General features: G+C 45.4%; 2 protein-coding genes across 2 annotated transcripts; both read left to right on the forward strand.

The window, feature by feature from the left end:
* The first annotated feature begins 607 nt into the window (after window positions 1-607).
* Window positions 608-11141, forward strand: EFCAB3 (EF-hand calcium binding domain 3). Its single transcript, XM_065747222.1, is given in 24 exon segments — window positions 608-870; window positions 915-975; window positions 1270-1457; window positions 1544-1691; window positions 2039-2138; window positions 2774-2878; window positions 3406-3504; window positions 4231-4338; window positions 4830-4898; window positions 5537-5629; window positions 6111-6213; window positions 6311-6384; window positions 6884-6986; window positions 6988-7016; window positions 7380-7451; window positions 7771-7888; window positions 8203-8352; window positions 8354-8388; window positions 9695-9879; window positions 9968-10040; window positions 10043-10086; window positions 10827-10866; window positions 10869-11025; window positions 11027-11141. Coding segments are annotated over 24 exon segments (2481 nt in total). The 3' UTR covers window positions 11091-11141.
* Window positions 11142-11580: 439 nt separating this feature from the next.
* On the forward strand, window positions 11581-24075 carry METTL2A (methyltransferase 2A, tRNA N3-cytidine). Its single transcript, XM_065747211.1, has 9 exons — window positions 11581-11684; window positions 13218-13309; window positions 16603-16955; window positions 18277-18326; window positions 18779-18839; window positions 19639-19778; window positions 21584-21690; window positions 21897-21962; window positions 23666-24075. The coding sequence occupies exons 1-9, from the start codon at window positions 11593-11595 to the stop codon at window positions 23815-23817; spliced, it is 1113 nt and encodes a 370-aa protein (XP_065603283.1). The 5' UTR covers window positions 11581-11592; the 3' UTR covers window positions 23818-24075.
* The last annotated feature ends 397 nt before the right edge of the window (window positions 24076-24472 follow it).

Consider the following 24472-nt stretch of genomic DNA (forward strand, 5'->3'; position numbering starts at 1 on the left):
GGGCTTGTGAGGATGCTGGGGCTGAGTCCTGTAGGGTCATCTCAGTGGGCAGCCCCCAGCTGAGGCAGAATGGTGGATTTGGCTCTGACAGCTCCTATTCTCCTTGTGGGATGTGGGGTGCCCACACCGTGGATCAAGGAGAGGCTTTGAGGCAGCACTCAGTGTCCCCTGCTGTGCTGGGTGAGGATCAGGGCTCATCTCCAGCCAAGAGTGGCTGCACTGGGGCCTGATCCTGCTGGGGGCTATGGGTGTAGAGCAGAGCTCAGCAAGCAGCAGCTGGATGGATAGAGGTGCACCTGTACTCAGGTCCTGAATGTTCTCCCTATCCCAGTGCCATATGGACCTCTAATGGTCCCCATTGGAACCCAGTGCTCACTGGCTCAATGGAGCTGAGCAAGGGAATGTCCCAGGACATTCATCAGGCAGAATGCTGGCACCAGGCAGTGAGCTTAGGGACAGCAGCATGCTGTCTGGGTATTCCTGAAGCCACCAGGGCAACCAATTGACCAGAGGATAAGCCAGTAGTGAGGCCACTGGAGTGGGGTGACCTGGGTGCCAGCACAGCCCTGAAGTGCCTCCGTTCACGCCAGGATCAGTCAAGGAGGGGATGAAGCCCCAAGAGCCACTGAAGTCTGACAGCCTCATGGACACTGAGCAGCAGCAGCAGCAGCCACCACATTGTGGCTTGGAAGAAACTGCCAGCTCCAGAGACATGGTGGCCCCCAGGAAGTCCTCCACACCAAGCAGGACCTCCATGTCTAGTAGAGCCTCCATGTCCATGTCTAGTAGAGCCTTCAAACCCAGAAGGACCTCCATGTCCAGCAGGATTTCTGTATCCAGCAGGACCTCTACATCCAGCAGGACCTCCAAGTAAGTGAGGGGATGGATGGAGCTTGTGCCTGTCCGTGTTTTAGGACTCCTTCATGCTCCCTGCTCGCCCTAAAGGCAGAAAAGCCTCAGGATGAGCTGGGGAGGGTGACAGGATGATGCCTGTCTGGCAGGAGGTTTACCCAGCAGTGCACGATCCTGATGGCTGAGATGTACCCACTCAGGCAGGAGGTGTGAAGGACAGCTATGCCAAGGGTGGATAAAGCAATTCAGGTGAGGGAGGGCAAACCATGAGTTCATCACATACACACATGCCCCAAAATCTCAGGGGTGCAACTAGGCCTTGGGATGGCTGCTGAGGCCCAGGTTCCTCCTTTTCCTTTCTCTGGACTCAGCCCATTCTCACATGGGGTTTGATGGTATGGGTGTTCCCCACTTCAGACCCCCTGGTTCTTTGATGCATCACTCACACAACCGCGCACTTGGCTCAAGAAGAAAGGTAAAAGCAAATGTGTGAGCAGCAACCAGGATCAGCTGCAAGCCTCGAGGGACAGCAGTGCCATAGAGATCTTCGCCCAGGCAGTGGGGCACAGGACCCCCAGCCCCCCTGAAGTCACACCACATCACAGGTAATACAGCCTAGCTCTGCCCCTGGGGTGACACAGGTTCCCAAGGCTCAGGGACAGGCACTCAACATGGGTGTCTCCATTTGTAGGAGGAGCAATGTCTCATCCAACACATGCACAGATCCTGATGAGGAAGGGTGGGAGGACCAGGCTGTGCTGGAGGTAGAAGGTAACCCCTGGTTCTCCCCATTCAGTTCAGCGAGCTGCCAGACAAGTGGTGGAGCCACTGTCCTGGAGGTATGCACAGGACACAGCAAATCCATGGAGCATATGGATGTGGCACGTAGTGACATGGTTAGTGGGCACGGTCGTGATGGGCTGACTGTTGGACTTGATCTTAGAGGTCTTTTCCATCCTTAACGATTCTTTGATTTTATAACTACATGTGTTCTAGTGTGCCCCTCTGAAATGAATCCAGCGTTATTTAGAGACGAGATTCAGGGGCTGTTTCAAACTTAGTGTTGGTGGGACAGGGCCTAGTACTGTCCCACAGGTGTCATGAGGTGGCCTCAAGTTCCAGCAGCCATGAGATGCCCCCTTCAGCTGCTGCTCCACGCTGCAGCCCTCTGCTGGATCACCTGCAGGAAAGCGTCTTCATGCATCCTCCAACCCCAGACTTCGCTTTCCCTTCTAGAAGGCAGAGAGATGAATTTCCAGAGGCTGATGGAGGCTTTCACAAAGAAGGTACGCAGCACAGAGCAGACACCACCCACCCTGCATGCCACAACCAGGATCCCATGCAGGGGTACACTGGGCCGAGCCTCTGTAACACAGAAAATCTCAATTTCTCATTGAGCTGTGGCATGAGATAAGACTGTGTTTAGCTAATCTCCCAGCTCCTTAATGCCACTGAGCATGGCTGCTGGCAGGATAAGGCCCAGCACCATGAGGACCAGCTGCTGTGAGCCCCAAAAAGGGCTCATGTGGCTGTGCTGGGTGATCTAAAGGAGCACAAGCAGCCAAAAGTGCTCCTGGGGAAGCAGTGGGTTGCACACGGATCCTCAGGAGAAGCCATTTGCAAAGTGATAATAGCTGCAGCCCTGCTGAACCTGCACATTTGGGCTGTGTTGAGGCTGTTGGTGCTGGGGACCACTAGATGGGGATGTCTGTACGCACTCAGCCAGACACTTCCCGCTTCTTATCGCTCAACGCCGCAGCAAGCAAGAATCTGAAGTCTTTTAACAAACCGAAAAATGAGCAAAGCCCTTTCTGATGCAGCTAGTCCAAGGTGCATCCTGCTCTATTCACAACGCAGAACTGTGTTTTCCAGGTATCTAGGAAACTTTCTGAAATGAAACACATTTCCCCATTGGTTGCAGGAAAGCAGATTGATGTTGGAGAGCTGAAGTCTCACCCAGCCCATATAGAAACACATTTACCAGCCCTGAATCACCAGGAGGCACTGTGGGATGTGTCTGTGGGTGGTGAGTGTGTTGGCACTTTGGGGTGTTCAGGATTCGGATCGTTTTCCAGGAGAAAGAAACTGACTTTTATAAAAGTCATTGTGCTGACATTTCCCAGGGCACAAAATAATAGGACAAGACATTTTGGAAGGCACCTGGGGAAGTCTCTAGTGCCACCCCCTGCACCAAGCTGGGTCAGCTTTGAGATCAGACCAGGTTGCTCTGGGATTTATCCTTTATAGGATCTCCGAGACTGTAGAGCCAAGGTTAGCTTGAAATGAGAATGCTGTGGCCTAGGGAAGCCTGGACCTCCAGCCTAGATGGCTAGCTGGCCAGAAAGTTTGGGAATTGACTCTGGGGCAAGATGCTCTAAAATCCCCAAAATCTTTGTGGACATGAGAGTTCTCAGCATTGTGAGCTCCTGTTTTGGTAGAAAAACATAAAGCTGCAGCCAAGAGCCTCCCTGCAAGCTCTTGTCTGACTGTCAGCCCCTCCTTCCTCAGGAGTATTTCCCCATTAACCATGCTCCATCTTCCCCTGTATCCCAGAGGATGCAGCTAGCAGCCAGGACCCCGACTCCAGTGTGGGCACTGCAGAGGTCTCCTCAGCCAGCGAGGAGCTGCAGTGGATCGTCAGACACACTGCATGTGGGAACTGGCATCCCCCCCCTCTTGTTTTCTGCTTCTGCACAGCCCCTGCAGCCAGAAACCCAGAGACCTGGGGGGGGGGAGTGCTGAGTGCCTGCAGATGGCCGTGGAATTGGGTAAGCCTTGCACGCAGCAGAGGTGAAATTCTCCCCACTTCTCCCTTCCCTTTAATCTTGTGTTAAATTTTTGCTTTGCGTTATTTGGCACAAGTGGCTCTGTGTGCCCTGGCATGACACAAACACCATTCCTCAGTGTATCAAAGGAGAAGGAGTTTTGTGTCTAGAGTGCTACACACAGTGTAATGTATGGGGGGAAGTACTGGGTGATTAATGGCCATGGAGAGAGAATTTAATCTTTCTTGGCCTCAGCATCTCATCCTGCCTGGGAGGGAGGGAGTTTCGTTGCATTATTGTGGCTATGGTCCTTTAGATCCTCACATAGAATGGGTAGGTGAAAGGCAAAGGAGTCTCTATTATTATTATTATTACTATTAACCTTTATGCTTTTGCCAAGTCTCTCTCTGCTGGCTGCCAGCATGGAGAGGAGGTTTCCAACACTTTCTTGTTACAGAGGACACAGACTTCTTGGATAGTCAGAGCTCTGACCCTGGAGAAGAGCTGGATCCTGCTGCTGTGAATGGTGAAGGTCTCTGCCTTCCCTTCACTGTCCCTGTCATGGCTCAAATGTCCCCAGAGAGCATCTCTGTTCCATTCAAACATTGCCCAGTCCCTGTTGTAAGAGATGAAGAAGATATTCAAGACCTTGATTTCATCCTGGATGCCACAGCCATCAAGGTTCACCTGAGCAGCCAGGAAATGTGGGAACACATGGAAGGTAAGGGCAGGTTTTTGACATTTTTTTTTTCCCTTGGAGGAAGCCTAAAAATCTCTGGAAACCAACAGCTGAGTTAAAAGCCTCCTGCATACCTATGCTGGTGCTTATCAAGTGATGAGGACATGATGTTAATGCACAAAGACATGCAAGACAATTGATCCCATTACAATAATACAGAGAGTTCCTACTCTTGTGAAGTAGACATGGAGGAAAGTCTCTGCAGGAGAGGGACGTGATTGCTCCTTTAGCAGCACTCTCCTCCTGCCCTTTTCTCAGTGCTTAAACCTCACCAAGGACATGCCTTCATTTGGAAGCAACAAAGCTCTAACCAAAACATCTTAGGAAAGCCCCTGGCTCATGCAGCAGCTGCCAGTGGTCCAGCACCTAGTCCCCCCTGTGCTCTAATGCCAGTCATTTCCACCAATTTGTTCTTGTTGTTGTTGTTGTAGCTGTCTGTTATTTCCACTGAAAGCTCTCCTCTCCCCCTGTAGCTCTGAACATGAGTCTGAGTAAATCCATGAAGGTGGTGAGGAAGGTCCAGCGAACACCCCTGGGAGAAAGTGAGTGAGATCTCTGTAATGAAACCTGCTGCCAGATAACAACAAGCAGGATCAGACAAGAGCCCTTCAGACTAAAACTCTATGGCCACATGTTTTAAAGAATTGCAAATCTACTGGTAACAAAACTGTGCAGGGAGAGGCAGACAGACAAGAAGCTACAGAGCATTTCCAATGGGATGTTGTTTCCAACAGCAAAGTCAGTGTTGCAGCTCCCGAGCCACAAGGGTGGGAAAGCACAGATGTAGAGTGGGCTGCAAAGATTTACCTGGCACTCTGGCCTCTGTTCCCCTTCTTGCTGCAACTCTCCTGCACTGCACAGGCCTGGTTTGTCTGTGAGACACCTCATATGCTCTGTTTCCCCCTCCTAGCAGTGATGGCAGGGCTGTTCTCCTCCCTGTGAGCAGGCAAGATTAATTTCACTAATGTGCTGAAAAGATTTTAAATTCTCTGGAGGACAGAGCTGAAGAAAGGCAAATGATATTAATAACATGGTTATTATTTAACTCATCTTCCTCCATGCCCTGGGTGTGCACGGAAGGCAGCAGCACCTCCCTAATATGATTAAGATGGTGTTTGAAACATCCGTGCTTAGAAGGAAAGCAGTGCTCAAGGGGGCTTTTTCTGGTTTGTTTTCATAGAGGACAAGGATGATGTCAGTAGTGAGGGCTCCATCCCAGCCATCCTCAACATCCACTCAGCCCTGGAGGAGCTGAAAGAGGTACATGTGGATGGTCAGTGAATCATAGAAATATTGGTGTCAGTGACCCCCAGTAACTAGTCAGCCTTTGGCTACCACGAGGCACCGTGTACAAGAGGCAGAGAAAGTGAAAACAGACAAAATAGCTCGTACAGGTGTGTGAGGGGCTGCTTTGAAGGAAAAGGCAAAGAGAATATAAGGGATATAATTCACACTTCATATCCAGAAATGTGGCAACATAGTCTTAAGTGTCAAGAAGAAGGAATTTGGGTTTCCCATAGGGAAGATGCTGCAGCAGAGGACAGGGCGTGCTGGGAGACAGAGGATTTTCCTTGCTGGGTGTCCTGCTGCCCATGGCCAGAAGGACCCAGTGAGCTAGTGGTGCTGTAGCACAGAACAAGGAAAAGTGTCATCAAAGGGTCCTTCCAGCTCTCCTCCTTGGGATGTTGAAAATGTGAATGCTGGTGTGAGGGAAACCCTTGAGACACTGTTCGTTTGTGTCCTTCCACATCCAGAGAAAGCTGCTCCTGCTCCTGGCTATGATCCCCAAACCTGTGTAGCAATGAAGCTTCCACCAAAGAAGAAGGTGTTTAATCCCCTCAAAATAGATACAACCAAGTGAGCATGAAGGTGGAAACAGGGAATGCCTGTCACCTGTTATACGATCATGCCTCAGCTGCCACTCCATCTCTCTTTATAATTCTGTGCATGGCAGTGAACTCCCAGAGATCCCTCAGACAAGAGATGAGTGTGTAGCATTGGAGAACATGACAAAGAAACAGCAGAAAGGTAATGTTACCCCATTATGTGCTCCCCCCAGAAGACACGTTGCCAGCACCAGCAGGAGTGGTGGGACCTTTAGGTGGGTCCTGCAGCACTGCATGATCCTCCTCACACAGTAACCACACTGTGGGGGACACAAAGGAAGGGCCAATCCTGTGTCCCAAGGATGTGAGAGCCCAGCAACAGAGATGTGGAAAACCATCAATACCCTTTCTGGCAGAAGGAAAGCTGAATCTCAAGAGAACCGAGCTGGATCTAAACCAACCACCTCACCCAGCCCCTCACATTAAATACCACTTTACCTCTCCTCTCCCCAAATTCCCCAGCTCTCTTGCTCTGTCAGCAGCCATTTAGAGGTGAATGCTTTGATGCAGTCAGGAAGGAACAACCTACTCAAAAATCCCTGTTGGTTATAGTTCATTGCTTCCAAAAGAACCTAAGACAGGTAGAGCCTTCCTCCCCCACACCCTGTTTAACCTGCTGTCCTTTCTTTGCCTGGCCTCAGCATTCTCCAATGCTTTCAACTTCTTCCCTAAAGACCTGGATGGCAATATTAACCTTCAGAACCTGGGGATGCTTGCTGAGCAGCTGGGGATTATCTTTGATGGGCAAGAAGCTGGTGTGTGTAAATGCTGATGGTGAGTGCACCAGACCATGCATGGATTGTTCTGTGCATGTAAAGTGACTCCCCTCCCTATGCCTTCCCAGCCCTGGGCACTGCTGTACTGAAATGTGTTTTAAGACAGAGGCTGTGCTTGAGTTGCTGTGTTTTAGCACTCACTGGTGGTTCTGTCCTGCATGAACACGTGTCACACCACTGTTACAGACCCCCTCGTGCATGCTCCACAGCCCAGCTACATGTGAAAGCTCTAAAAGCTTTTTCTCCTACCCTTAGTTTTCAGCAAGCAAATCCTCCTGCAGAGCCAGCTCTGAGCTGCTCGCCTGAATGTTTTATTCTAGTAAAAATCTGCCTTGCTAACAGAGATGCCACTTGTTTGCAGGAGACAAAGCAATGAATTTCTCTGACTTCCTGACCGTCATTACTGACAAAAATCGCTTTATCCAGACAGTATGTAAGTAATACCCGACCTAGGTACATGTTGCTCCCCCTCCCAGCAAAACTCTCACTTATCCAGAGATATCTGAATTACCTCATCCTCATTCTAATTGGTACTGAGCAAGAAATCAGCACTGTGACCCAGCATTGCAGCTAATAAAAAGCTGCAAGGACTTATCCTCTCTGTTGGACATCCAACCAGCACTCCGCAGAAAATGGGGATGGGTCCCACTGAGCAGAGCTTGCTGGGGACTGCTGGAGAGTCTGCTCCTCCTGAGCTCTGCGAAGGTAAGACAAGGCTCAGCTGTGGCTCTGACTGCTCTCCTCCTCTCCAGTCCCTGACAAAAATGACTCAGATCATGTCGATGCCAGAGGAATCCTCCTCCTCAAAGTCTTGCTGAAGCTGGTGGAGTTGGAAGCTCTGCCCCAGAGAACTCTTTTTCAGATTTCCAGGTGAGCTTCCTTAGTGCTTTAAGTCAGAGAGGGGAGTTCCCCCTTTTACTGTGACATTTACTCAATATCTAATTAGATAAACAATCAATAGGGACCCAAGACTGCATTTTCTGAAGTGTCCCATTTCTAGTTGGACATCCAAAAGCACCTGCATAGCTTTGGTAGCTACTTTACAAAGGTGCTGTTGTAAATACCACATGTACCCATTTAAATATCATCTTTCCAGGCATACCAGTGTACAGCATCCCGCACTGAGTGGGACTTGGGCTGTGCTTCACTGGACAAAGGTGCCCTCTTTTGTCTTTCTCTTCTAGTTACTACCAGCAGAAGTTTAGGGACTGCACTAGTGAGAAAGCCTGGACGTGTTCTGATTTCCTCATGAGTCACAAAAAGAACAACAAAAACAGGAAAGATCTGGTTTATCCTTTATCTTCCTTTGTAAGAGCTGCCCGCATCTCACTGATGAAGAGAGGCAACAGCTTATTTGGCACAACTCAAAGGTAATGCTTACATTCTGTCACACCCAATGTCCAGAAGGGAATTTCTCACATCTGTGAGGGTGAAACCCTGACTGAGGTCTATGCCATGGCTTCTGTTCCTCCCTGGCACACGGCCTTCTCCAAAACTGGAGAATTTGTGCTTCTTGTATTCCATTTGGCCCTATATTAGCAAATGTTTCACAGAATCATTAAGGTTGGAAAAGACCTCTAAGATCACCAAGTCTGGCTGTCAATTCATCCCCCCTGTGCTCACTAACCATGCCTCTCAGTGCCACATCTCCACTGTTCTTGAATGCCACCAGGTGTTACGTATCATTGTTACCTAGGAGAAGACCCCCACCTCACTGCAACCCTCTTTCTGATAGTTGCAGAGTGATAAAACCTTCCCCTGAGCCTCCTCTCCTCCAGGCTGAACAATCCCAGTTTCTTCAGCTGCTCCCATTAAGACTTGTGCTCACTCCTCATAATTCTGTTGCCCTTCTCTGGACACACTCCAGGGCCTCAATGTCTTTCTTGTAGTGAGTGGCCGGGAACTGAACACAGCACTGAGGTATGGCCTCACCAGAGCTGAGTACAGAGGGATGATCACCTCCTGCTCCTGCTGGCTGCACTACTGCTGACACAACCAAGATGCTGTTGGCCTTCTTGGCCACCTGGGCACACTGCTGGCTCAAGTGCAGCCAGCTGTCAACTAACATCTCAAATTTTCCTCCATGCAGCTTTACAGCCACTCTGCCCCAAACCTGTAGCACTGCATGGGGTTGGTGTGACCAAAAGTGCACAACCAAGCACGTAGTCTTGTTGAAGTTCATTCCATTGGCCTCAGCCCAGCAATCCAGCCTGTCCAGATCCCTCTGCAGGGCCTTCCTACCCTAACAAGTCAGATCAACACTTCCTCCCCACTTGGAGTTATCTGAAAACTTACTGAGGGTGCACTCAATCCCCTCATCCAGATCATTAGTCAAGACATTAACCAGGGCTGACACAAGGGTTCTACATTTCCTACAGCCTAGGCAGTAATTCCTAAGAGGATCACAGTAAAATGAGCTGGAACAGATCTCGGGAGTCCATCCATCCAATAACACTCACAGGGGAAGATACAAAATTGAACATTTGGAGTTTTGCTCCAGCGGCCCCTAGGGAGAAAGGAATTGCCCTCAAGAAGTATCTCTGGTGGTTGACTAGCTTCATGTTTCAGAAATGTGTGGAATCTGGGACCTACCTTCCTGGTCAGAGGAGCAAAACCAAGCAGTAGTTGCCTGTGGCTACACAGTCAGTGACTCTTGTTCTTATTTCCCATTGTCAGAACACACATCCCATTCAGAGAGCCCCTATGCTCAGGTACCCGTCTTCCCACTGATTTCTAAGCAAGATGCAAAGACATGGGTGAAGCCAAAAAAAGACAAGCAGAAGCAGACAAAGCAGAGAAAGAAAGAGCCAGTAGCTTCAAAGGAGTGCCGCTTCAACTGTAAGAAAAAACAGGTTCAGGAGGTAAGAGACATGGCTGATACTTCAGCTACATGCAACAGAACCGAAGGAAACCTGAGGATGAGTCAAAACCTATGTTTTGTTTGATCAGGCTGCACCCAAGGCTCCTGCTCAGAGCAGCAAGAAGAAACGCTCCCCTGCCATTAACTCAAAGTGCCCAAACAGTGTCACCCACCAACAGCCAGCATGGGCATGGCACACGAGTGTGAAGTCCAGCCCCACCTCTGTGCTCACTCTCTCCACATTTCCTCACCCTTCTCTGCTGTGGTCCTCAGTTACACAGTTCAACTGCTTGGTCTTCTTTTTTTAACTTTGGTAGCAAAGACGCAGAGCTTGCAGAAATATACAGTCATATTTCGTAGCAACACTTAGTGTAGCAAGGAGACAGGGTCTGCAGATATTATTTAACTCAGAGTAGATAAGTTCATAGAATCATAGAATGGCCTGGGTTGAAAAAGACCTCAAAAATCATCTATTTTAAACCTCCATGCTGTGGCCAGTGTCACCAATCATTAGACCAGGCTGCCCAGAGCCTAAAGACTGGCCTTGAATGCCTCCAGGAATGGGGCATCCACAGCCTCTCTGGGCAACTTGTTCCAAAGTGTTACCTTGGTAATACAGGTGTTGCAGTTAATCCAGAATTGGACTCACATAACCCATGTACTAACAGGCTGGTGAGCGCTTTAACTAGACATGGGTAATAATGAGCAATTTCATCCTAAGTGCAAGGAAAAATTAAACCAGAGGTATAGTAATAGCTTGGTTTATTACAGTTAATCATCAGCATGAGTTGGTCATAACTTGCCTCCACTGCATCCTGGCATGGCACTGAGGTGTTTTTTAGCCTTGTATGCATGTCCGTGCCACATACCCCCAGGGGGGCTGAGCTGCATGGTTCCCCCATGGAGTTCTGCCCCCTAAGCTCCCCTCCCCTCTGTCTGGTGGCATAGGTGGCCCAACGCTACAAGCACAACCTGGCCCTCCGCAAGCAAGCCTGCTCAAGCTGTGGCAGAAGATTGATGGGGCTCACATCGGCCGGCAGACGGGCAGCAAGTGCTTCTACCACGCTTTCTCCACTTACTCCTGGTCCTGGAACGCATGCCAAGAGCTGGTGACAGTCAATGAGCTGCAAGCACAGGACAGCCAGCATCGCTGCCTCCAGGCAGCCACCGTGGAAGAAGTGGGTGTTCCAGGGCACCAGCAGAGGTTGGTGAACGTTGGATGAAGCTGGTTTGGACCAGACCTGCTGCCACCCTTCCTGCTGGCGTTCAAAATGTGAAATAAAAGCTGGGAAGGGTGGGATTGTTGTTTTTATCCTCTCCAGCACAGGCAGCTAGCTGGCCAAAGGGACTGTCCTGCTCTGCCCTGCGTGGTGCGGCCTCACCTAGAGCATTGGGTGCACGTTGCACGCCGCAGTTAAAGGACAGAGTTCTTAGAGGAGGAAGGCTACAGAGATGCGATGGGGCGGAGCTCCGTGTCACCGACACGGCCCGAGGGAACGGCACGGAGCTGCACCAGGGGAGGGGCGGATGGGGGTGAGGGAGGGCTTCAGCCCCAGAGGGCAGATGCTGTGCGGACGCGACTCCACACGGGCTCCTCTCAGTTCGGGACGCTCCCCTCAACTCCACAGCCCCACGTGACACCTCCCTCCCGCCCAGTCCCCTCTGGGCTCAGACTCGGGGCGGTGCTTCCGCTTCCGGCGGCGCCCGGTCCGTCATGGCGGCGCCCAGTGAGGCGCCGGAGCGGCGGAGGCCCTTTGGAAGGCGCTTCCTCACCGACCCCGCCCGCCTCTTTCAGCACAACGCCTGGTGAGGGCGGCCGTGGCCTCCCCACCCCCACGGGGGGTCCTCTCGTTCGCTTTCCTACCCGCACCGTGGTGCCCGTCTGCGCTCCTCAGGGCCTGGTGTGCTGTGCGCGGCCTGTGCTCCCCAAGCGTCGCTCCTTGCCGGCTCCTCTTCGCGGCTTAAGTCATCGTTCTCGCTTCTCTTTCCGCGTGGAGCGGTCGAGGGCAGCCGCGGGAGTGAGGCTGTGAGGGAGGCGGGAGGGCCTGGGGGTGAGGAAGGATCCGGCCCTGCTCGGCCGCTGCTGAGGAGCACTCATCCCTTAGGTCCTGAGCTTGCCTTGGTGGATCCAGCAGGTGCCCTCTGTCCATCGGGATTCTCTTGCTTTGAGGCGATTGTTTCGTTGCTGTAGCTCTGTGAGGTTTACAGCTCTTTAACGTCTGCACGCACGAGCAGCTAGTGTTTAAATTGAATGAAGATAAATTCACCCATCCGCTGCCACGTGATGCTGTGAGGTCATGCCAGGTGTTAGGGTGGAGCAGGTCTTTGGAGGAAGCTGTTTTTTTGTGGTTTTTTTTTTCAGAGATGTTAAGTGGACAAATTCTTGAATTTGGTGGGAACTTGAAGGTATTTTGCATTTTTGAAGTAAATATATTCACCTCAAGCCTTTGGCTGCTATGTTCTGTTGAAAATTGGCTATGTTTAAGCTGTAATAAAGTAATGTGTGCATGCATCAGCTTGTCATTCATTTTGGGACTTACAAAAGTGTGTCCTCAATGGTATTTCCCTGCAGAAATTCCTAATAATCTAGTTTTTGAGACACAACACTTAAGGCTTTGTTTTGTTAATTAATATCAAAAGGCTAATTCTTTCTGTGGTCAGAGTAGTTCTTGATCCTTGTGTTCTGCTTTTCATTCACTTGTTATAAAGAAAAAAGGTAAAGTGAATCACTTTAATGACTACACAACTTTGTATGCACATTTATTAATAGGTTCTTAATGCTTATTTTTCTCATAATTGGACTTAATATTAAAATAATACTTAGCCTTCCAAATAACCTTAGCTGCTTTTTTTCCTTTTAACTTGAGAAAGATAATGCAGTTTCAAAGGCTGCTAAATCAAATGCCCATTTTGATGACCTGCTTGAGTGGAAGTATGCAGATGCCAACCTGGCAGTTGCCTCCATAGGAACAGTGTTTTGTTCTCCATGTGGGAAAGGCAGCTCCTCTCCAAAGAGGCCTATTCATGCTGAGCGGTTTTATAGTAAGAATGTAATTCCTCTAAACTTGGCTGACCATCAAATAGGTAAAAGGATTTGGGAACAGATTTGGTGTCTCTTGGGATCCCTTCCTGTTACGCCTTTTGAATGCTGCAAGTGCAGCTCATTCAGAGCTGGAAACTGTCCTTCCATACTGATAGCTGTTACATTGCTGCTGAGCTGGAATTGGAGATGGCAGAAAAGCCCCACAGCTGTCAGTTTGAAGAGCTATTTAGACCTCTTTTTATCCGTCTTTGCCTTACAACTCTCAGCTGAGTAGTTCACCTTAATTTTTACAACAGGGATAATGTGGAGTGGTCAGAAGAGCAGGAAGCCACTGCCAAGAGTAAAGTTCAAGAGAACAGCTCGCAGCTATTGCCACAAGATAAACAAGGTACTTTTCGCTGTTACTGTAACGTGTACGTCTTGACTTGTGTGCACAGCAGCAGAAGAGTTTGGTCTGAGTTGCGTATGCATCTTCATTTATTCCTCTTTTCCTTCACCCTCTCCTAAATTATTCAGAATATACTACCTAGTTCCTTGTGGGGAAAAAATGGCAGAGGAGGAATCTTTCTGGCCTAAGTTTACCTTTTTGTGACTGTTCCACAGGAATAGAAGTGACCTTGGTTGGGAGGAGACATCTTGGCTAGAGATTCGTTGTTTATGTTGTGTGTGCTGAAGTACCTGTTACTGTTTCCTGTCAACAAACTTCTTTGAGTGTAGAGCAACAGCTTCAGTTAGTGCTTTACTGTTCAAAGCTGAACTTACAACAATTAATCTTTTGTTTGCTTACATGCTGTAAGCACTTTATTAGATCCTCTTAAAAGAAGGAAGTAGTATCCGTATACAACTCTACCAAGCTCACAAACAGCATTGTAATGAATAAATCTGAAGCAAAGGGAAATGATTTTATTCTGATTGAAGTGTTAATCATCGAAGAGGCAGAGAAAGGTTTATCTTTATTTTTTATTTCCTTAAATTTGGCTTAAAGGATACTGATACATGTAAAATACAAAGCTTACCTGAAATGGAATCAAGCTCAAGGTACACAGCTCTATAGGGAAGTTACTTGGTTGAAACTGTTCTGAGATAGATGCAATATTAACCATTCTTCCACACACATTAGATATTATCAGGTCCCTCAGATGATGGTGAAACGATTTCCTGTTCTTTAGTATGATAAGGTACTAGTTTGATGATGATCTTGTTGTATCCTGCTGAGTTCTAGGATGGATCCACTCCTTTTGTTCAAATTAAATTGAGTGTGTCATCTGTAAGGTAATGCTGAGCACTGTTGGAGCTATTCAGACACTTCCCATATAGCTTCCAGTTGTGTTCACAATAGCAGATTTAATTATACCAAAGAGCAATCCTCCTCATTTCTTGGATTCCCAGAAGTATCCAGCAGTTTCTATTGTGATACCCATTGTCTCGAGTTCATTTTAAAATCTGGTTAACATTAAAGGGTGCTCTCTGTCATGCCTTGAGAACATATATACAAATATGAAATTGCAGAGAAATTTGATGTTAGAACAGTTTGTCAGGTCTGTATGATGTATTTCCCAGGCTGAACAATGGAGGCCAGTCAAATTTTGATGGCTGCTATTCAATAGGAAGCGTGTGGAGACAATGGAAAGGCTGAAACATAGGGAAGTCAACCCAGCCAAACGAGCCTGAGGGGTCTAGTATTTCAAGATTCAGAAATGCCCAAGCAGGAGAACAAAGACAGGCTATTGGTCATTATGGCTGTATTATTCTTTGGACGGCTTGAGCTGTCAGAATTTATTCTGAAGAAGGAAAGAAGTTCTGTGTGCTATATAGAAGGTGTATCTGCAGGCTGGGAGCACGGAAAGAAGAGGAAGAGTTGCTTGGTTTTCTTTTGAAGCTCCACAGTTAGTCTCCGTGTGAATCAGGGGATCTGTAATCCTCTTCCTGTCTTTTGTGAACGGTTCATTTTGTTTACAAATCTTCTGCAATGTGAAAGGGTGAGTATAGGCTTGATTTTGGGGGTGTCCTTAGAAAATTGTGCAGAAAGGTCAGAAGTCCTTATCAAATCTCTGGAGGAATCAGACCCGCATGCCGATGTCCTTATGAGCTAACACCACAAAAAGAATATTGAAGCAAATATGATGCAAACTTTAATGGCATAAGTGGTGCAGGAATTCAGACTGAAATATTAATACAATATTTTTAGCTTTGACCCTATTTCTTGCACGATCAGCTGGACCTTGATTTCTTGTATTTATTTTGCTATCCATCCTCTATTCCAGTGCTTTGCAAATTAACTTTAAATAAAGCATCCACATGTTAGGTGGATGATAGCAGCTCATCAATAGCATCCAGCAGAATTTCACAGTAATTTAACATAGGAAGAGTAAAAATTTGGGTAATCTGGAGTGTCTGGCTTGGAATACTGCCACAATTCCTGAGGCAAACATCCTGTTTTAGTCAGAGCTTGTTGTGGCATCTTCAGGGATTGGCAGGAATCGGGACTTCATGTTTTTCTTCGCTGAAAGGGTTTCCAACCTTAGTAGCCTTGTGTGTCCCTACTGGTGCATGGGAGGAGTGCAACAGAGGCTGAATCAATAACACTCGTTCCTCTGACATTAGTAGTCATTGACTGCCTCCTCTGCAAATAATGGTCAGACCTGACTCTGCTTACTTTGAGGTACAGTGAGATCATGACACAGACTCACTGCTCTAGTCTAAAATTTTGTTCAGCTTGTTGTTTAAGGACAAAGCTGCTTAAAAGGAGAAAATCCTCATAATCAAGGTAAAAAAGATTATTTTTATAAATAGCCCTTTGTACTGCAGGGACAATTATGTAGATGATTCAAATTCTGTAAGATCGTTGCTTCTGTTATGTGTTATTCTGATTCTCTGTAACATTTTTCTTGCTACTTGATTCTATCTAGCAGGTGTGAAAATAATACTGCTTGCTGTTTAAATTAATTCTTACCAACTTTGGGCTATCCACCTTAGCTCTGAGCAATTACTTTAGTGATAGTGGTCACTTATCTGATTCCTCTTGTTTTAATTTTGTGTGATGCTCTAACCTGCATTGAACCATGGAAAAAAAAAAGTGCTGCAGACTGGACTCCAGAAGTACTTTTGTAAAACATGATGTCCTGTAATCTTGGAGTATTGTGTAAATGCTAATTGAGCTTTATGCCAGTAGAGTTGACTGACTTTTCTGCTACTCAGTCTGAAAAACGAAGTAGTGTATCAGACTTCAGCTCCAGGCATTTGTCACAGAATTCCTTAGGAGTTTTAAGTGTTTCACTTTGTGTCACTGGGGCTCCAAATGAGCTCCTGTGAGCTGAATAGGTTAGTGTTAGAAATTGAAGTAAAATCTGGATATCTTCATTCCAGTCTCCTTCAGAGAGGCCTTTTCTGTTGTCAACTTCCTTTAAATCCTTCATTTAAATCCTACCAAGACAAAATCCTACCTCTCCTTTTCTATCTCTTTCCCCTTGTTTTAATTCCTAACAAAATGACAGTAAGGAGGCAGGTTGAGAGTTCACCTGAGATGGTACAACTTAAATCAAGGTGATTTTCAGTCAATAATCATACTTATTAAAACAGATTACTGAGTAGATGGCTGCAGTGATCCCTGACTGTCTGAGCTGATTAAACTCTGACACCTTCTGATTTGACTGCTGGTGATGTTTTTGTTTGTGTTTACAGAGGAATATGAGGTGAATGCTAAGAGATACTGGGATGACTTTTATAGAATCCATGAAAATGGCTTCTTCAAGGACAGGCACTGGCTGTTCACTGAATTTCCTGAACTGGCACCAAATAGGAACCCAAGTCAAAATGAAGATTCTGTGCGTGAACTTAGCTACAAGGAGGTATCCAGAAATGAAGGGCTGGGAAGCTGTGAGAATGGACATTGCACATTAGAAACCAGAGCAGAGAATCAGTTAAACCTGATAAAAAGCAGGCCTACGTTCTGTACAGAAGAGCTGGCTCCACAGATGCTGAAACAAAGTTATGAAGATTACCCAGGATCCTCTGCTTCTTACCGTATATTAGAGGTAATAGCTATAAAACAATCACACACTGAATGGTTTCTTGTATGAATATTTGTGTGTCTGGATGATGGATATAAAAATATGTATTGTGGCAAACAAGTGAATGGGAATATCAACTTGCATCAGTAAAAAGAGAGGGCAGCTTAGAACAGTTGGGGCTTTTTTGGTTTGGACTATGCACAGAGTACAAGGACAAGTTTTCAAGTTTAAAATAAAAACTCTGATCTTCTGTTGTTGAAAAAAGCTTTTAAATGTCATCTTTTCTATAAGAAGCTGATTCTTTTATTTGTCTGTATAAATCCTTCCCTTATCTTTTATGATTTTGATGTTTGTGCTGATTTTTGTTTGTCTTGGGAGGTGTGAAATGAAATAATGAAACCAAGAGTGTATAAATGCTGTCTGTTTAGGACCTTATGTTCCATCTAATGGCAGAAAATCTCAGATTAACGTAGGTATCATGCTTGTCCAGGTCAAATTTCTAGTAGTTACAAATCTTAGGCTGTTGACAGCTTGCAGAGACCTTTTGTTCTGCCTCCTCTGGTTTGTTTAGTGTAGATATCGCCATTTTTGTTGAGTGCTCCTGTTCTGTGGAAACTCTGCCCTTTCAGGGAGAATCAGTGTAAAGAGTCTCTTAGATGTACATTTAATCTGAGCCCTTGAGTCTTCCTCAGATGAATGTTCTTGGGACGTGGGGGCTTTCCTGTCTCACCTGAGTATTCTCGGTGCCATATATCACTGTGTGCCCTTTGAAAGTCTGAGAAGAAAAAGAACACAGTTTTACAGATTCTTTAGATACTCATGGACAAGTTTCCAGTTGTGTGAAACTTCAGATAGGAACAGACATAAGAAATAACGATCACTGTAGGCCTAATTGTAACTCGAGGGAGAGCCATCTAGTGAGGGTAACTCCGAAACAGTGGGATATAATTATAGTGAAGCAAACTTCTTTCTCTATTGCTTTGATTTTCTGTGGAAGAAAATGTAACTAATCTATGTTTTTTTTCCAAGTGACTCATACCTACCGGTTGTTATGCTTGAGATTCCTACAATAACCATTTTCAGAAGAGCAGCAAGATACAGTTTGTTAGTAAGATTTCTAAGTGAACTGACTGGTTTCCCACAGTGCTTGGATGTAAGCCTGCTCCTCAGAGCTGAGCATATTTGGATCTGACAGTGATATTTGCAAACGGTCATTGCCATGCTCGTATGTTACTTATGAGATGCACTTTTTTCTGTGGCTGTAGAGAGTTAATTTGAAATCAGCTGCATGGGGTGTGTTGAAGGAATAATTTTCATTATGTGCACATCTGCTTTGTTTCTGCAGGTTGGCTGTGGTGCTGGAAATACAGTCTTCCCAATTTTACAAACCAACAAGTAAGTAGTTCTCATTAAGTTTTTACCTGCATGATAAACCAGGCCCTGAAAAACAATAGGAAAACTGCTGCTTATTTTCTTAGTTTAGTCAATTTCTTGTTGAAAGGCCAGATGTAACTGACAAATTATGAGTCTTCAAATAATTATGTTTTAAGCGTGGAAATCTTTGGTATTAAAATACAAACATACATGTCTGCATTTTCATACAGGTTTTAGTATCTCTCCTTCTCCTGAAGGAAAAGAAAGCAGTCAGTTCCATGTGAGAATAGCTGAGACATAAAAGAGCAAAATGATGAACCAGATTTTGCACAGCAGATAAGAGACAGACAGACTGAGACTAAAGGCCAGGATTTTTGACTCTCAGTTTTGTCCTCTGTTCATTTGAAGCACTTCTGTAATTCCTGTGGAAACACCTTCCTGTATATGATGATAGTGTCTTTTATTTATTTCAGTGACCCAGGCCTTTTTGTTTATTGCTGTGACTTTTCTACAACAGCCGTGGATCTTGTCCAGGTAAATTCAGTGGTGACTTATAAAGGTAGGAAGTACTTGGTGCTAATTGCAGGCTGACATAAATATATTACAGCAGCCACTAGCTGTAAAGCTCTTTTGGCAGCTTTCTATTTTAGTTTGCCCTGATGCTGACCCTTGTACTGGTAAATCAGGCAAAAGAGCCACCAAAGACTGTGGAAAGGAGGGAGGCAATAGTTCTCAAAATGTCATATTGGTAGCAGATAAGTCAGCCAGATTTCCTTTCCCCTGTGGTTGGCAGCACTTTTTCTAAAACACAGTGCTCTTTTAGTTGAGTAACTGCTGAACCTTGAAAACGTTCAGGCTATTTTTTAACAGCAACTAAAGTTGTGTTTGGTTTGTGTGTGCATTATTATCACTACAATTCTGCAAGTGTGGTGTATTTTACAATTCTGAGGACAGCTACTGTGGAGAAAAAGCTGAGATTTAATCAGAGGACAAACACTGCTAACAAATTTCAGGTCAGAACAGAGCTGGGAATGAGTCTATGAAGTATCAAATGTAATCAGTTATTTCATGAGATGGAATAGGGAGCACAGCAGCAGATCCAGCTTGCCATTGCATTCTTTAAACTGATACAAGTACTGCTTATAAGAGTTACTACAATCCATAGCAATAGCTTTAGAAAATTAAATGACTTCTAGAACACTTCTGATTTTAGGAGTGTAACTTGAGGGAGCTAAGTTTGAAGTTTGGGGTATTGGGAGTAGCTTGCTTTTTGAATTGAAGCACAGGCTGCTAACGTCTGCTCACGCTCTGATATCTCTCCCCTTAAATACAGAGCAATGTGGAATATGATTCTTCTCGCTGCTTTGCATTTGTCCATGACCTCTGCAATGACCAAAGTCCTTTCCCAATGCCAGATGAAAGCCTTGACATTGTCATTCTCATCTTTGTCCTCTCAGCGATTCTCCCAGAGAAGTAAGTTTTAAAAATTCCTTCTGGGTCCAAAGAAAATACACATAGAGCTGAAGGCCTTTATTAAGGACACATAAAAAGAGCGGAGACAGAGAAAGAATTTTGAAGCCTTGCTAGTGCCAAGTGCGAAATACTTGTTATGCTGTTGTACCATCTTCCGTTTCACCTAGTTTAGCTAAGACTTCTTAGTAATCTAAGTTATACCATCATAACCTGCTTCACAGACTTAAAATTCCCTGGCTATTTCTCTGTAATCTTAATGTGTCTCAAGTTCTTCACAGCCACAGCTTTACTACTTTATCTCTACAGTTTTACAGTGGTGTCAAGGGCTAAAATGGCATTACTGATGTATTTTAAAGGTTGCACCTCTTTTATACGCACTAGCTATTGATGTCAGGAATATCAGGAAGACTCTTCTGTTTCATTCACTTGTTTTCAAGTGATACTGTATGAAAATTGCCAAAAAAATAGCAACTAGACTGACTGATAAATAACCTCGCTGTACTCAGTATTGCTGCATGAGATCTCCATAGATCTTTAAGATAAGGAGACTGGTAGTTTCTATGAAATGAATTATTTAGTTTCAGCACTTGCTAGATAATACAATCATCTGTGTGCTGTGCCATCTGTACCTTTATGTAGATTAATCAACAGGTAAATAAGGAAATATTTGACCACCTTTGTTATAAACATGGTGCAGAGTGGCTGTTAGCTGTTAAATAACTGAATTATTGTTAGTATGAGCTCTGCAAGAGCAGGAAAGAAAGACAGTCTTGTTAAATGAAACGTGTCTACCTGCAGTGCAGTATATAGGAGATGTTTGGTGGGTAGTGATAGACAATAAATAATGGGAAAATACTTTGAATGCTGAGCAATACTTAAAGATTAGGCTGATGAAACTGAACCTGCAGTGGAATGTATGGAGATAAAGCTAGTAGAGCCAGTGCAAAAGCTGTCAGAAAGTTTTTGGGCATTAATGTGTGTCACAGCTTTTCTAGATATGTGTAAAGCTTCAAAGCAGATTCCATCAAGGAAAATTTTTATCAGAATTATTCTGATAATCAGTCACAGCTTATTCTGTGACTGATCTAGTTTCCCATTAAGCTCTGACAGTGGAATTTGCAGGTACTTTGTTTTAGCTAATTCTGTTACAGGACAAGTGTAGTTTTGAAGTGCTGATTGTCTGTAGTTGTCATCTTACCATGGTCACAGTTGTTCCTCTGTTCTGAACAGCAGCCCCACCACACAGTCAGCACTCATTTTTGGGAAGTGTGCTTCTGGACCATTAGCTTCAAAGACTAGATGAATTTCTCATATGTGAGGTGGTGAAAAGGGAGGGGGCAGGTTCAGAAAACAGTTTAGGAAAGTACTGTGATCTTAGTGTGACGTTGTGTTATGACCTAGAAGAATGGAACAACTGAGATGCAAATAAATGACATAAAAGATTCGTGTTTTCCCTTTCTTACTCCCCTGGTTTTATTTTGCAGCATTTTTTTCTTCAAATTCACTTTTTGTTTATTTTATAGAAACCAGTTGAGCTATTTTGGTAATTACTAAGAGAGAGAAAAGGCTGAGCTAAAGAGGAGGGGAAAAAAAGGCAGAATTGGAAACTGTCAGAAAAGAAAGGTGGCCAGATAAGGTTGACCTATCCAAGTCAGACAGAGCTCAGACAATTTTAGGTTTTGGTACCTTTTCCTATGAAGTTGTAACATATGCAGAACCTCAAACTTTCTTTTGGGAAAGTAGGCTAAACAGACAGCCATGATTTTTGCAGGCTGTTGAAAACTGCCATTTTGTTCTTTCCTCAGGATGCAGTGTGTTATTAACAAACTGAGTCGCCTTCTGAAACCAGGAGGACTGATTTTGTTACGAGATTATGGCCGTTACGACCTAGCCCAGCTTCGGTTCAAGAAAGGTATTTTCATTTCCCATGGGGAGCCTTTACAGCTCACTAATAGATTATGCTTCTCTGGAGTAGTGTCTGCTCTGTTTGGGAGGCAGCTCATTAATTCCCCTTAAGCACAACAAGTGCTGGGAAGAGAAGTGCCTCTGTCCTTATATTCAGCAGTTGTTTATTTTTAAATGATAGCTGTTAACTGTTTGAATCCTTCTTGTCCTTAGGTCAGTGTCTGTCTGATAACTTCTACGTGAGAGGTGATGGCACCAGAGTCTACTTCTTCACCCAAGGTAGGAGGCTAGAAAAAACATCCTCACCTCTTTTTGTCCCTATGCATCCAAGTTTTGTTGCCAGGTCTTTCCAGCCAGCCTTTCTTGAAGCAGTGTGAAATGTGAAGTGTCTCCCAATCCTACAAGGACCTGGGCCTGTTGGTTGCTGATGTGAATATGCACAGTGAATTCCTAAGTGGAAAATCTTTTTAAATTAAGACTGGCATGTGTGCTACACTGAGAGGAATGGGAGAAGCTCTCTTGAATCTTTGCACCTGAGGAGTATGAAGTGAGATGAACACAACTGGAGGGAACTTCTCTTAACTTCACTGTTCTCACACTATGGAATATGAGGAGTGTGGTTCAGTATGGAGCTGGGGCAGGTTCCTTAGTTCCTTCCAGTATTTAAAAGGGGATTATAAACAGGAGGAGAATCAACTTTTACTCAAGTAGATAGTGATAGGACAAGGAGAAATGGTTTCAAGCACAAGGAGGGAAGGTTTAGATTGGATCTCAGGGAAAAGTTCTTCACAGAGATTGTGGTGAGGTGCTGGAACAGGCTGCCCAGAGAGGTTGTGGATGCCCCATCCATGGAGATGTTCAAGACCAGGTTGGATGGGGCCCTGGACAACCTGGTCTATTCCAGATCTGGAGGTTGGTGGCCCTGCCTGTGGCAGGGGAGTTGGAACTTGATGATCCTTTGAGTCCCTTCCAGCCCAAGCTATTCTATGATTCAGTTGCTGCTTTGTGTTCAGCAGAAGTTAAATTTCTCTCTCCTTATCACCATTTGTACCCTCAGTCACTTCCACTGAGGGCCTGTCTGCATGGTCTGTTTTAGAGCACCAGCACAACTGCAATGAACCGTAGCTGTTCTCCACTGCACAAGTCTCGTTTGTCACAACAAAATTAATGCTCAATGAGTGTTTGGCAAATACTTCCCTATGGCAAACATCTGATAAAAGAGCACAAGCTGGGACCTGCTAGCTCTTTACTACAGGAACTCCATACCAATTACATGCTCCCAAACTGCAGCTGAAAGAGCTCTCTGCTGCTCAGCAGGACTCAGACTGATTTTGCCCAGGGCTCCTGTGCTGGGGCACTATGATACTTATTTGCTTGGTCAGGAATACTTACCAGTTTAAGTGTTGCAGCCTTGGGGGCTCTTAGTGCTTTGAATGGGCCCCAACTGGGTGTGGTGTTTTTTTTCAGGATTTTTTTTTCCCCGAACATAACCGTAATGAATCCAGTTTCCCTCCAGCTTATACAGCAGAGATCTTATAGCTACAATTTTAAAAGCATAGGTCTGATATCTGATCCAGTTCTTTGCTCTTGCAGACTCTTAAATAGCAATAGACGGGGGAGGGTTAAGGAATGGATCTGTCCCTTCTCACTAGGAGATGAACCTTTAATTGGTTACTACAGGCAATACCAGTGTCTGGAACTGCTGCTGTTGTCTCTTTGTCAGCTCTCTGTTACTCCAGTTGTCCTCACAATACTTCTTTCCTTCCTTTGTAGAAGTTAAATTCAAAGGAAATTTATGAGACTGTAGTCTTGTTTCCCCTGTAACACAGTAGTTAAGTCCTGTCTGATCTTTCCATTTCCCTGCCAGACAGAGACCCAGAGTTTTCTCTGGCCCATCTTTCAGCTCTGTTTAGCCCTCAGTGTGAATACGTATCAGTTAAATGAAAGCTGTGGCAACCTTTTCTTCTTCCCTCTGCTTCCAGATGAATTAGATGATCTCTTCACAAAAGCTGGCCTGCAGAAAATACAGAATCTGGTTGACCGGCGACTGCAAGTGAACCGTGGGAAGCAAATGACAATGTATCGAGTATGGATCCAGTGCAAATACCAAAAGCCTGCTGCTCCTCAGCTGTGAGGGAGCAGGACGTGCTTTGTCAGATTTTATCCTCTTCATGGCCATGTGCATTCTCCTCCTGGTGAGATGTGTTGTTAGGGAAGTCAGCATGCACAGAACTTGAGTGCCTTTTATAGTGCCTAGCATCACTTCAGAAGAGTTTTGCTAAGGACAGATGGGCTAGGAGGAGACAAACCAATATTTTAGGTGTCCTGATACCAGGGTGGGTTTTTAAAGTTATTTATAGTTTTTAACAACGTAAGAAATGGTTGTGCAAAGAGCAGCTGAGCAAGTTGAGTAGCAAGTCTCTCTTACTGTGGATTTCTACATGAAACAAGATCTTCAACCCTGTTCGTGTGTTGTGCTTTCTTTTATTTTTGTATCCAAGACACAGTTGATCTATCTGGTTTCCTTTGCAGCTGGTCACTAGGTATAGCATGGATCCCTTTGCGAGCTTATCTCATTCAGTTCTCTTTCAGTCCTTCAGATCTGTGCAAATCCACACGTTAAAATACATTTATTGAGGGCATGAGCTGAGAGCATGCTAGTTTCTCTGTGCCACTTTCCCCATAGACGTCTCCTGGTGAGCAGATAACCTGTGGAGAACACAGATTACTGCTTTTACTCTCTGCAAAATTGATTGTCTAGGAAGCTAGCACACTATAGCTCAGGTGCT

Source organism: Cyrtonyx montezumae, unplaced genomic scaffold, assembly GCF_038088225.1.
Source record: "Cyrtonyx montezumae isolate F1298 unplaced genomic scaffold, pur_monq_1.0 scaffold_43, whole genome shotgun sequence".
In the NCBI taxonomy this organism is placed as follows: Eukaryota; Metazoa; Chordata; class Aves; order Galliformes; family Odontophoridae; genus Cyrtonyx; species Cyrtonyx montezumae.

Coding starts and splice junctions, on each gene's coding strand:
- METTL2A (XM_065747211.1), top strand. CDS start 11,593: ATGGCGGCGCCCAGTGAGGCGCCGGAGCGGCGGAGGCCCTTTGGAAGG. Junction 11,685..13,217: donor CTCTTTCAGCACAACGCCTG/GTGAGGGCGGCC, acceptor TTTTTACAACAG/GGATAATGTGGAGTGGTCAG. Junction 13,310..16,602: donor ATTGCCACAAGATAAACAAG/GTACTTTTCGCT, acceptor TTGTGTTTACAG/AGGAATATGAGGTGAATGCT.